This window comes from Pinus tabuliformis, chromosome 7 (genome assembly GCF_031772625.1).
Source record: "Pinus tabuliformis cultivar Carrire ecotype Pingquan chromosome 7, CPIR1, whole genome shotgun sequence".
Classification (NCBI taxonomy): Eukaryota; Viridiplantae; Streptophyta; class Pinopsida; order Pinales; family Pinaceae; genus Pinus; species Pinus tabuliformis.
The window spans coordinates 867559359-867571403 of NC_142293.1; the positions used below are offsets into that span (position 1 = coordinate 867559359).

General features: G+C 34.5%; 1 protein-coding gene across 1 annotated transcript; it reads left to right on the forward strand.

Moving 5' to 3' along the window:
- Nucleotides 1-5067: 5067 nt before the first annotated feature.
- Nucleotides 5068-6911, forward strand: LOC149250385 (putative acyl-activating enzyme 6). The gene is made up of 4 exons (XM_089453634.1): nucleotides 5068-5105; nucleotides 5194-5434; nucleotides 5566-5914; nucleotides 6034-6911. The coding sequence occupies exons 1-4, from the start codon at nucleotides 5068-5070 to the stop codon at nucleotides 6909-6911; spliced, it is 1506 nt and encodes a 501-aa protein (XP_089309760.1).
- Nucleotides 6912-12045: the final 5134 nt, after the last annotated feature.

Sequence of the window (12045 nt, forward strand, 5' to 3'; positions counted from 1 at the left end):
TGTCTTCCGCATATCCCTAACTTTCCTGTATGTGCATATCTTCTGTATATGCACGTAGTTCATGTATCTGTATCGCAGATGCGCAAATTCCATATACAGAAATTGCGCATATACGGAAACTGCGCATATACGGAAGATATTCGCATATACGGAAATTGTGCATATACGGAAGATATGCGCATGTCTTCCATATATCCCTAACTTTCCTCTATGTGCATATCTTCCGTATATGCACGTCATTCATGTATCTGCATCGTAGATGCGCAAATTCCATATACAGAAATTGCACATATACGGAAACTGTGCATATACGGAAGATATGCGCCTATACGGAAATTGAGCATATACGGAAGATATGCGCATATCTTCCGTATATTCCTAACTTTATTGTATATGCATATCTTCCGTATATCCAATCTTAAATCTGATCACTATAATTAGAACCTCCACAATTATATAACACAAGCCAAATATCTACAATATCTATGTAGTATTATCCAATCACTTTATTCAATATTTCAACATGGTATTGAAATACATGAAATCATAACATCACATATAGGAAAACAATGAACTCTTTGTATTAATAGAAATGGAGAGAGTTACAACCAAATATAAAGTTGGTCTTGTAGAAGAGCTCCTCCATGTTGACTTGACCTTCCTTGTCACAAAGTGTATCTCTATGTCACCCTAATGCATGGAATAATGACTCTCACAACAACAACATGAGGGTAGAATCTATCTCCAAAATCCAACCGCTAGCTTGTGGATGATAGTAAATATATAAAAGAGGATGGTAGGTTAGGAATTCTTATCCATTTACCCAATCTAGGCTTGAGATCCACTCTTGATGGAAGGATGAGATCAAGGGATAAGGGATAGGATTCGAGACTTTCATCCAAGGTAAATGGTTTTAAGAATTCCTAGATCCTTATGGAGAATTAAGCTTCGAGATTATTTTTATTATTCATGAATTTATAGAATTAGCGCACCCCTAGCAAGGGGAAACCTATTGGTAATCAGCGTAGGTCCACCAAGAGTCAGCCTGCTAGTGAACGTAGTCTCTTAAGGAAGCAGAGTGCGTTGGGCCTTAAAATCACTTAAATGAAGCTGTTAAAGGAAGAAATTCAAGGATTAGGGAGAGTCATGCTTAGGGATTTGTGCAAATGTGACGACAAGGGGTAAAATGATGTTGATTGATCCAGTTAACGTGCCTAGTGACAAAATGTGACAAAATGGCCTATAACAACTCATATGGTTTATATTTGTATATTTGATAAATTTGAATTGAAGACCTTGGGTTGTAGTTTTTCATTCTTATGCTACTCCTCAAGTTACACATATTATACTACTTATCTATATGAAATGGATATTGTTTTGGAGAACTAATTCCCATTTTTACTCAAGTTTTGGTTGCTTTGTCAACATACATTGAGACATAGATCCACTATTTATTTGATCGTGGCTATGATCTGCATTTGACATGGTTCCAATATGTATTTTCCATGTCTAGGATTTTCCATTCTATATATTCTTCATGTATTTTCATCATACATGATTTGGTGACCATGCTTACCTTTTCATCTTAACATGTATATGCTTGCCATGGGGAAGATAGTAATTTGATACATTGGTTTTGTTTGAATATAATGTTTTGATCTTGTGGTTGTTGGACTTCACTTCGCTACACTTATTTGAATCTTTTGTAGTATTATAATGTAATTCAACCATCAACTTCCCTTCTGATCTCATTTATTAGATGACATATGCTATAACATTTATTTTGTCATTAATGACTTCTTAACAAGGATATATCTACTTTAATATCCTTTTTTCCACTAAACTTAGTTTAAAAATTACTTTTTACCTAGTATAAAAACTTTTCCTTATGGAAACACACATATTATACACTCATTCTCTTCATGCTCGGTGTGTATTCATTCCAAACTTTTGAAAAAATAATAAATCCACATTAATTGCATGCTCCTGAATGCAAGTTACTAGGTTGTTACAGTACACAACCCTAATTTCTATTCCCAATGAACTTAGACAACATATAAGAGTATAAATAAGGTTTATGTGATGGAAAAGGGGGAATTGACCATTTTTGTACCTTTATTTTGGAGCATTATATTGAAAATTTAACCTTGGATTTTATGGTTCCCTTCTACACAAACCTTTGTTTATAAGGTTGACTCTCTTACTCAAATTTGATATGCAATCCCTTATTGGTTTTCCTTTTCACATATAATGATGAGTTGTAATTAAAGTTGAAGTCTATAAGTGGTCTAGGTTAGGAGGAACACAACCTTTGTTGATGAAGGCATTGGAATTATATCAAGTATTGCCCACACACACTAACACACGTGCACACACACACACACACATGAAGTGATCTCTTCTCTCCCAAAAGAAACTATGTTGTAATTCATTTAATTATTAATTACATGATTTAGAAGAGAAATTAATTACTTTATATTAATTAATATTAGTTAGTTACAAGTGTTCTTGCTTTAATATCATTAATAATTTATATTGTAAATGGTTTGAGCAATGTCATGTGATGATTTTGTGCATATCTCTATAGAAGTTTGGAGCATGCAAGACTTTATCTATACAGTTACAAATCCAACCAAGGGACCAACTAATTGGTGAAAGGTATTCTTCCCTGTCCATTATTTATATCTTTGGCATAATAACTTAATCTTAAAAGTTGAGTAATGAGTCTTCTTATTTTGTTTGTCATTAACTTGACCCTAATAAACTAGGGATCATTCTCTATCAACCACCCCGGACTTTCCCAAGAAAAAGTTTCTTTGTATTTTTTGTGTGTTTAATTTTTTTTTTTTTGGTGTGGGTATGGGTTATTTTATGTTTTGATTTGTTTGTTATATATATATATATATATATATATATATATATATATGCTAACTTTCATTTTAATGTTTTTTGTTATGTCTTCGATGTATCTATGTGAATGAGAAGCACCATTAATGACACACTTAGCCATCTGTAGTAACACTAAAAGAGGTGCTACTATTACATGACAATGCATTACATGACTTACAAAAAGAAAAAAATGGGATGGTGGTGTGTTTCTCTAGTAAAGTAGCAACACCTACTGTGTTATACCCTAATTATCCCATGTCCATCAATATGCACTTCTCATTCACTTAGTGTAGTTATCAAAGATGTGTGATACACATTATCATAGGGGAGTATTGCAATAAGTGCTCCCATACATTTGTTAATGTACCAAAGAGCATAGTAAATTTATGCACATTTCATATATGACTATTTGATGCACTTCAAATGATAGTGAGTTTTGTTAATTGATGTGACCTATGTACATGCTTAGAGTTAGCATGGTTTGAATTCCAAGGTGACACTATTAAGAACTTTTCAAAAGAAAAAGAAAGAAAATAGAAATGTAGGCTAATTTTAAATGTTTGGCTAGTGAAAACTATAGGTTTATATGTTTGCCAAAATTCTAAAAATAAATCAAATATATTATGGAATAGAAGGAATAATGAAATATAACAATTCAATAACACAAGACAAAGAAGTGCTCATACTAGAATATAAAGCATTGGTGCTTGTATGTGTGTGGTGCATTATTTACAATTTAAAATGAAAAGTTCAATGTGATATATCTTTTTAAACCCTACCATGGTGCCCCACGTATTATATTGAAGGTACAATAAATATTATTTTATAAAATAACTTAAGCTACCTTAGTGCACATAAGAGGGTAATACATGGCTATGATGGTATCTTTCATATATAACATTGGCCAAATTTTTTGAAACCTTTACAACATACCATAGAACAATCTACATTAATATAACTCTATTTAACACATTGAAAATAATTTATTAAAAAAAATTGTTGATATTAACATGAATAAGCACTAACAAAAATATATTTAGTAAAACTTTTACCTAAATTTATTTATTAAAAATATAATATAAATAAACAAATTTTATTAAAACATTTTAAAATTAATATTTAATATTTTTTGAATAAATTATCTATTAAATTTGAAACAAAACATTATTTAAATCTAAATTGAAATTGTTGTAAACTTACATTTTAATAATAATTACGTTTTCACAATGATCAAATTTACCTTAATGTTAACTAAAGTATTTGATTTCAATTTTGTTAAAATTGGTGAAAAGTGCATATGTAAATAAATGACAGATACACAAAATGCTTTAGATAATTGTTATTATTATGATTAAGTGTTTCATTTGAAAATTTCTACCTTAAACAAACATTTATGATTATATATCTCCTAGCATAGCCATATAAATAAAATGGCTTATAAAAGCTAATAGACATAAAAAAACTAAGCATATCTCATGTAGTAATATTATTAAGCATGGAAATTCAATTCCATTTATGAAGATTACCTTAAAAATAAAGATTTTTACAATACCATGGCTTACAAATGCCACATCCTCAAAGAAGCCATAACACACACACATATGTATATGACATTTTCTAAAATTAATCATTTTAATAAAAAAGACAACTAATTTTGAGATAAATCTCTCAAAATTTCAACTTTTGGTTTGTGACTACTAACAAAAATATTTTAGAAAATTCTATGGAGATAAATCTCTACCATTCACTTAGTAATTATTAATTATTCGAAAATAAACATTTTTTTTTTAATTTTAATTAAGATAATACATTATAACCTAAAATAAATATTATTTATTTGAATAACTCAAGTTGTAACGTATTTGATACTTTTTATCTCAATAGGTTACTTGTATTATAACTTAGTAAACTAATACTTTATTCTTCTGGTAGGGTTGTATATTCTGGAATAGAACTTCTAGAATTTTAATTTAATTATCAATACTTATTTAGTAAATAGTAGGGATTTAACCTCAATAGAATATTCTTAATAGCATACAAAAATCAAAGGTTGAGATTTTTCTTTGAAATAGTTGTATTTTTTTCCTTTTTAATTAAATTGATTAATTAATAAAAAATAACATAAACACTTGTCATATAAAATGAGATATAATTTTTAGTCTTGCGGTATTGTAAGCAATGGTATTGATCCATGACATGTGTGCAGATTTTATATTGTAATTTTTAATGGTTTGGTTCTAAAGTTGGATTTCATATTGTAATTTTTAATGTTTTGGTTATAAAGTTGAAACATTGGGCGTGTAGATTTCAGAATGTTGTTTTTAATCGAAAGAAGGATGAAGAGGGAATGGAGAAATTGAAACGATGTGCTGCGAATCATCCTCCCCTGTCACCGATCCGCTTCATAGAGAGAGTTGCCATCGTCTATGGGGACTCCACCTCCATCGTCTACAATTCCACTCGTTATACATGGTCTCACACCTACCAACGCTGCCGCAGGCTTGCCTCTGCTCTCTCTGCCCACAATATCTTGCCTGGGGATGTTGTAAGTATTGGAATCATCCAAATTGGAATCAACATTTCCATGGGAATTTTATTATTTCTTCACCTTAACAAGAAACCCAACAGAGTAGAATAGGATAAAATCTTGATCCTCTTAGCTGTGGTTTGTTGCAGGTGTTTGTGGTGGCTCCCAACGTTCTTGCTATTTACGAAATGCATTTGGCAGTTCCAATGGCAGGGGCCGTTCTTAACACCGTCAACACGGGTCTGGACGCTCGAACGATGGCTTCTCAATTCAATCACTGTCAACCCAAGATTGTGTTTGTTGATTATCAATTCGCACCTCTCGTCACGGAAGCTCTACGCGGAACCAACCATAAGCCCACCCTGGTACTCATCCCGGAGCTCGTCAATGGCGCGGAATTAACTTTCACGACTACAGCAGCAGTCACAACATATGAAGGGCTATTGCAAGAGGGAGATCCGGAGTTCGAGACACGGTGGCCGGAGGACGAGTGGCAGAGTATCGTTGTGAATTATACATCGGGCACAACCTCTAGTCCAAAGGTAGTAGTTCACAGCCACAGGGGCATCTACACAATGGTTATGGATACCCTTTTAACCTGGGGTTTGAGGTCGCAGCCATTTATCTGTGGACTCTGCCCATATTTCACGCCAACGGCTGGTGTTTCACATGGGGAATAGCTGCCCTCGACGGCGCAAATATCTGCATAAGGAAATTCGACGGCCACATCATCTATAAAGCTCTCAACGACCACCGAGTTACCCATCTCTGCGCGGCGCCTGTGGTGATTACCATGATTTCAAACATAGATCCATCAGACAGAGAGCCTTTGCCCCATCAGGTGGAGATCTTAACCGCGGGCGCTCCTGCTGTTGCTGCTGCGCTACTCAAAATTCAAGAGCTGGGAGTCTGTGTCACTCATGGATATGGCCTCATAGAGACAGCAGGAGCGGTGGTTTTATGCGCTTGGAAATCTGAGTGGGACAGGCTTGCAGCAAATGAGAGGGCTCAAATGAAAGTGATACATGGCATTAGGTCGCTGGGTTTGGCTGAGTTGGACGTGAAGGATCTGGATACCATGGCCAGCGTGGCTAGAGACAGAGTGCAGTTGGGCGAGGTTATGATTAGAGGGCCACGTGTTATGAAGGGTTATTTCAAGGATGAGAAGAGCATAGACAAAGCCATGGAATACCCAACCCAGGTTCAATTCCACGATGTGCCGCTTACTGTGATCAGCGTCCAAATCGCAGACGACGCCGTGCGGTCCACCAGTGCAGAGATTATCAGGAAACAAGCATCTCCAGTCGATATCAGAATTGATGGCTTCCAGAACCTTGTAAACCGCTTCTTGTTCTCTGCTATCCAGCGTTGGCTCTGGCATGTCATCATCTACATTCCCCAAAACTTAAAGAAGCAACAGCAGCACGGGGATCACCATTGTAATTCAAAAATCTCTAAAAGTGAAAGTATTTCGGACTGGATACTGCAACTGTAAATTACAGAACGGATTACAACAGGTTGTTGATATATATGTTGGTTTTTCATAGCGATTTCAAATTTGAATTTTATTCGCCCGCGCACATCCTTATGTATGCCATAACCTCCAAACGCATGGCATGCAATTTCAAATTTGAATTTTATTCGCCCGTGCACAACCTCATGTATGCTCCATGCCATAACCTCCAAACGCATGGCGTACTGTCAACGCATACTGTGGTATCGACATAATCATGTGTATGGTGGATCATGTGGCATCGACATAAGCCATGGTTGATGAACGCGGAATCGGAATTCGTTAGCCGGAGAAATGATGCAGACGGCTGACAGCCAAAGCCGATGTCAGAACCCGTTTCCCAACACTATCTTTAAGGTCTCTTAAGAGTGCATTTATAATGCTATAGTGGTGGAAAAAAGTGAAAGAAGAATTTAAAAAGGAAAAGGAAAGTTATTAAATGAGGTTTTTAATATTATTCTATTTTTATGATAAAAGAGAAGTGAAAGAAGTGTTCTGAGATTATTATTGGTTTACTGATTTCCCAAGATTAAGGTTGGTGTTGTACAACTTTTTTTTGTACATGAAATACCTAAATATAACCATGCTTTCAATGGGGAGAGACTAGCTTCAATAAAGAGAATAACATAAGGAGTATTTCCCTTAATCTTGAGGTTGTAAGTTATAAATTTCTTTTGGATCATTTCAATCTTTCTCTATGATTTTCTAGATATGCTAGAGCTCCAAACTTCACACCCATATAAAATAACAATGGTGATTCTCCATACTGCAACCCCAAATTCCACATCCATATAAAATAACAAAAGTGATTATCTAAATATAGGGCAACCCCAAATTTCACTCATATAACTAACAAAAGTACAAACCCAAGGATGAGTTAACTTACAATGTTTTTCAAACTAATATTGAGCTTTCCAACCTTAAAGTGATTCAACAATAATATAATTATTTTATAATAAATAGGTAAATGGAAACCTTCTAGTGAGTCAACAATAATCCCTAATTAAAATTAAATGATAATTATTTTATAATAATTTGGTAAATGGCGTGTTCGAGTAAAATTAAATAAAATTTTAATTTTTATAAGTTAAAAAAGAAAATACTCGTTGACTTTCAAAACCATTTAACCACAGAAGTAAAAAAAATATTATAACAATAAACTCAATATAAACGGAGAAAATTAAAAAGTGCAAATTTCCACCACTCTTCTTCTGTACATAAAAAAATTTGTTGCGGGTTGGATTCTACTCTTAATTATGCAGAATTCAGTATCGTTTGATTGAAGAACATTTTCTTTGGTATTATGTGTATATTAGAGATTGGAAACGGTAATTATTCGAATTAAACTTGTGGAATTTTCAAACATTAATGTTTGTATACCAATTTTTTTCATGGAAATCATAGCTATATCGGATCATTTAATGATCAGAGATTAATGTCAATTAAAACAAGAAATATAAAATTATTATCATCCCTTATCAAAAATAATTAAAAAATAAAACGACCCAAATCATCATCCCAAGTCCAGAATTGACAAAGCCATAGAAAAGATTTCGGTTGAGAGAGTTTTATAGAAGAAAGGAACATAGACCCTTCGGCCAGCGCACAAAACCCTGTAACAAATTATGAACATAAAGAAATTTCAGCCATTCAACAATGGCATTGCCCATTGTCTCATCTTGTAACTGTATAGCAAACAAAAAATGTTAACTACTTACCAATAGCTTGCCTATTACAGGAAAACAGAGTGACATCAAGCACTTTGTATTGAATCTGATTATCAGAACAGTCTCTGCAATGAAGAAATTGGTTGTCTCTGAACTGAACAAACCATGAATCATCAATGGCCAACCGTAATGTCTGCAGCAGGAAGAGGGGGAGGAGATGGGTGGGTGGATTGTTGTGAGAGGAAAATATTGATGTGATCCAGAAAAGAAAGATGTGAAGGCCTGTCCTTTGGGCGCACATAATTCTGGCGATTTCAAATTTGAGCTTTATTCGCCCGCGCACAACCTCATGTATGCCATAACCTCCAAACACATGGCATGCGATTTCAAATTTGAATTTTATTCGCCTGTGCACAACCTCATGTATGCTCCATGCCATAACCTCCAAACGCATGGCGTACTGTCAACGCATACTGTGGTATCGACATAATCATGTGTATGGTGGATCATGTGGCATCGACATAAGCCATGGTTGATGAACGCGGAATCGGAATTCGTTAGCCGGAGAAATGATGCACACGGCTGATCGCCAAAGCCGATGTCAGAACGTGTTTCCCAACACTGTACTTAAGGTCTCTTAAGAGTGCATTTATAATGCTATAGTGGTGGAAATAGGAGTTGCCTATGCAAGTCAGGTGCATTTATAATGCTATAGTGGTGGAAATAGGAGTTGCCTATGCAAGTCAGGTAGATTTTAATGTGTAAGGGTGACTGCTCATTAACACCTACCCACTGGCTAACCCTAGAGTACCACCCTAATGTGAATAGTGTAATTGTTAATAAGACTTTTTTTTATTTGTATATATATTTATAGTTTCGTTTTGTATGTTAGTTTGTTACATGTAATTGGTTTTTATTAATATTATAGGAAATTGGATAATGTATATGTGTTTAGTTGGAATGTATTAATTTAAAGAATTAAATGTATTTAATATGTTATTGAGAATTGTTTAAACTTTTTTTTAAACTTTTTTGAAAGAAATAGAATTATATAATTTTATAAGAGAATATTGAAAAAAATGTTCTCATTATATTACATACATATTATAATATGTTAGCAAAATAAGATATGGATTTTATAAAATTATATTGATCCCATCAATTGGTTCGCTCACTAAAGCCAAACCCAGTAACTAGCTCAAGTAGGAGATAGAAGAATACTTGGCGAAGATTAGAAATATCACCATTAAGGAAGACTCGAGGTGAACAGACAGAATATTTAGAAGTACATTGGTGGCCTTATCCAAGTGAGAACAATGTTTCTCACGCTCTAGAAGGAAGTTCAAACTAGTTCCAAATCATTGTACCCAGATGTCAGGGAGGTTAGAGTCCGCTTCCAGCCAAACACCATCACACAATTTGGGGATTTCATCGCACAGTACCAAGCTTGGCACTGATATGTGACAGAAAGACATCAAGTGGAAGTTGCTGAGGTAGAGTTTCCTCAAACTCAAGCATGACAATGTTTTTTCTTATTAGGTTGTCTAGTTGACTGTACCTAATTTTGTCTTATGTGGTTACAAGTGTAAATTTTAATATTATTTTGTAAATAATTTGTAAGTGGAACTCCAAGAATATTGGAATGTGAATATTCATGATGTAATTTAATGAATCATTTTGTAAATAAGTTGAAGAGTCATTATGGAATTACAAGAGTCAAAAAGGGGAGTTCAAGAGTCAATTCCCCCTCTTGTTATAAATATAACCTCATAACTCATGTGAAGGGCTTTTGGGAGCCAAAATTTTGGCTAGGCTTAGGCTTAGAATCAGGAGCTTGGGATTTTGTGAGAGCCTTGACTACTTTGTAGCATAGTGAAAGTATATTTCTTTGGAGGGGCAGGTGATGTTGAATTCACGTTCCACTATTGCGGCTAGTGGTTTGTCAATGGAATATGTATGATTGAAACTTTCACTTAATAAAAGGCTCAGATATGATACATTTTCATGCATATGTTGTAAAGATAATAAGACCATTCTTGTTATGTTTACAATGTATGTTATTTAACTTATGCTTATGCTTATGAACTATTTCGTTTGCATTATTACAAATCTTGTTGAATGCATGTTGTAGTTTTAATTCATTCCTCTTAACTTGTGAACTTTAGGTATTGAGGGGTTTTCGTAGTGCATTATATTAGATATAATTTTTTGGGATTCAACTAGGTTAAGTAAGTCATTCATGTACAACCATTTACATGAGAGGTAGTCGTAACTGACTAATTTCTCATGATTTTTAAATAGTCCACTTACCACTCATTGCATCGGGTGATGCTCATAGGGGTGAGTAAGTGGGATTGAAATGAATCACATAACATCAATCATCACTTCCAGGACTTGCAATCGGTAACTAGGACTTCCCTGGAAGTCACCCGTCCCAAATCACCTCTGGCTCAAGCGTGCTTAACTATGGAGTTTTCCCCATAATCAACTCCACTTAGCTTGCTACCCCATTTGTAAAACCTTAGCAAGTATTGTGCCTCATGAACCATTCAATTAGATTTCTCTTCACTCTTTCGAATTTAAGTATTGAGGGGATTTCGCAGTGCATTATATTAGATATCATTTTTTGGGATTCAACTGTGTTAAGCAATTTATTCATCTATGAACATTTCCATGAGAGGTAGTTGTAACTGACTAATTTCTCATGATTTTGAATAGTCCACTTAACACTCATTGCATCGGGTGATGCTCACATGGGTGTAGAAATTGGATTGAAACTAGTGAAATGAATCACATAGCGGCAATAATCACTTCTGGGGCTTGTACCTGGTAACCAGGATTTCCTGGGTGGTCACCGATCCTAGATCCCCTCTGGCTGAAGTGCACTTAACTATGGGTTTTTCCTCGCAATCAAGCCCACTGAGCTTGCTACCCTATTTACAAAACCTTAACAAGTATTGTGCCGCATGAACCATTCAAGTAGAGTTCCCTTCACTCTTTTGAATTTAAGTATTGAGAGATTTTCACAGTGCAGTATATTAGATATTATTGTTTAGGATTCAACTGCATTAAATAAGTTGTTCCTCTATGACCATTTCCATGAGAGGTAGTCGTAACTGATTAATTTTTCATATTAGCTTGTGATGTCATTTATGCTCATCTGTTCCTTTCAAGATGCGCAAGTCTATTACAATCTTTTAAGGGGCTCACTTATTTTACCTTTTGTGTGGTAGAACCTTCATGCATCACACTTGAATCTTCGCAAGGTCACACACTTGTTCTCACTGAAGTCATCATACTTCACTCTATTCGCTATTGCAGCCAAGGCACATCATTAAAACCCAGTTGATAGATAACCAGGCCGTATTCCAAATGGGATTACTACACCAAACATTGTGAGGTCTAATTGGGATTTCATATTAGGAAGATTCCCTAAATGTTGGAGGGTT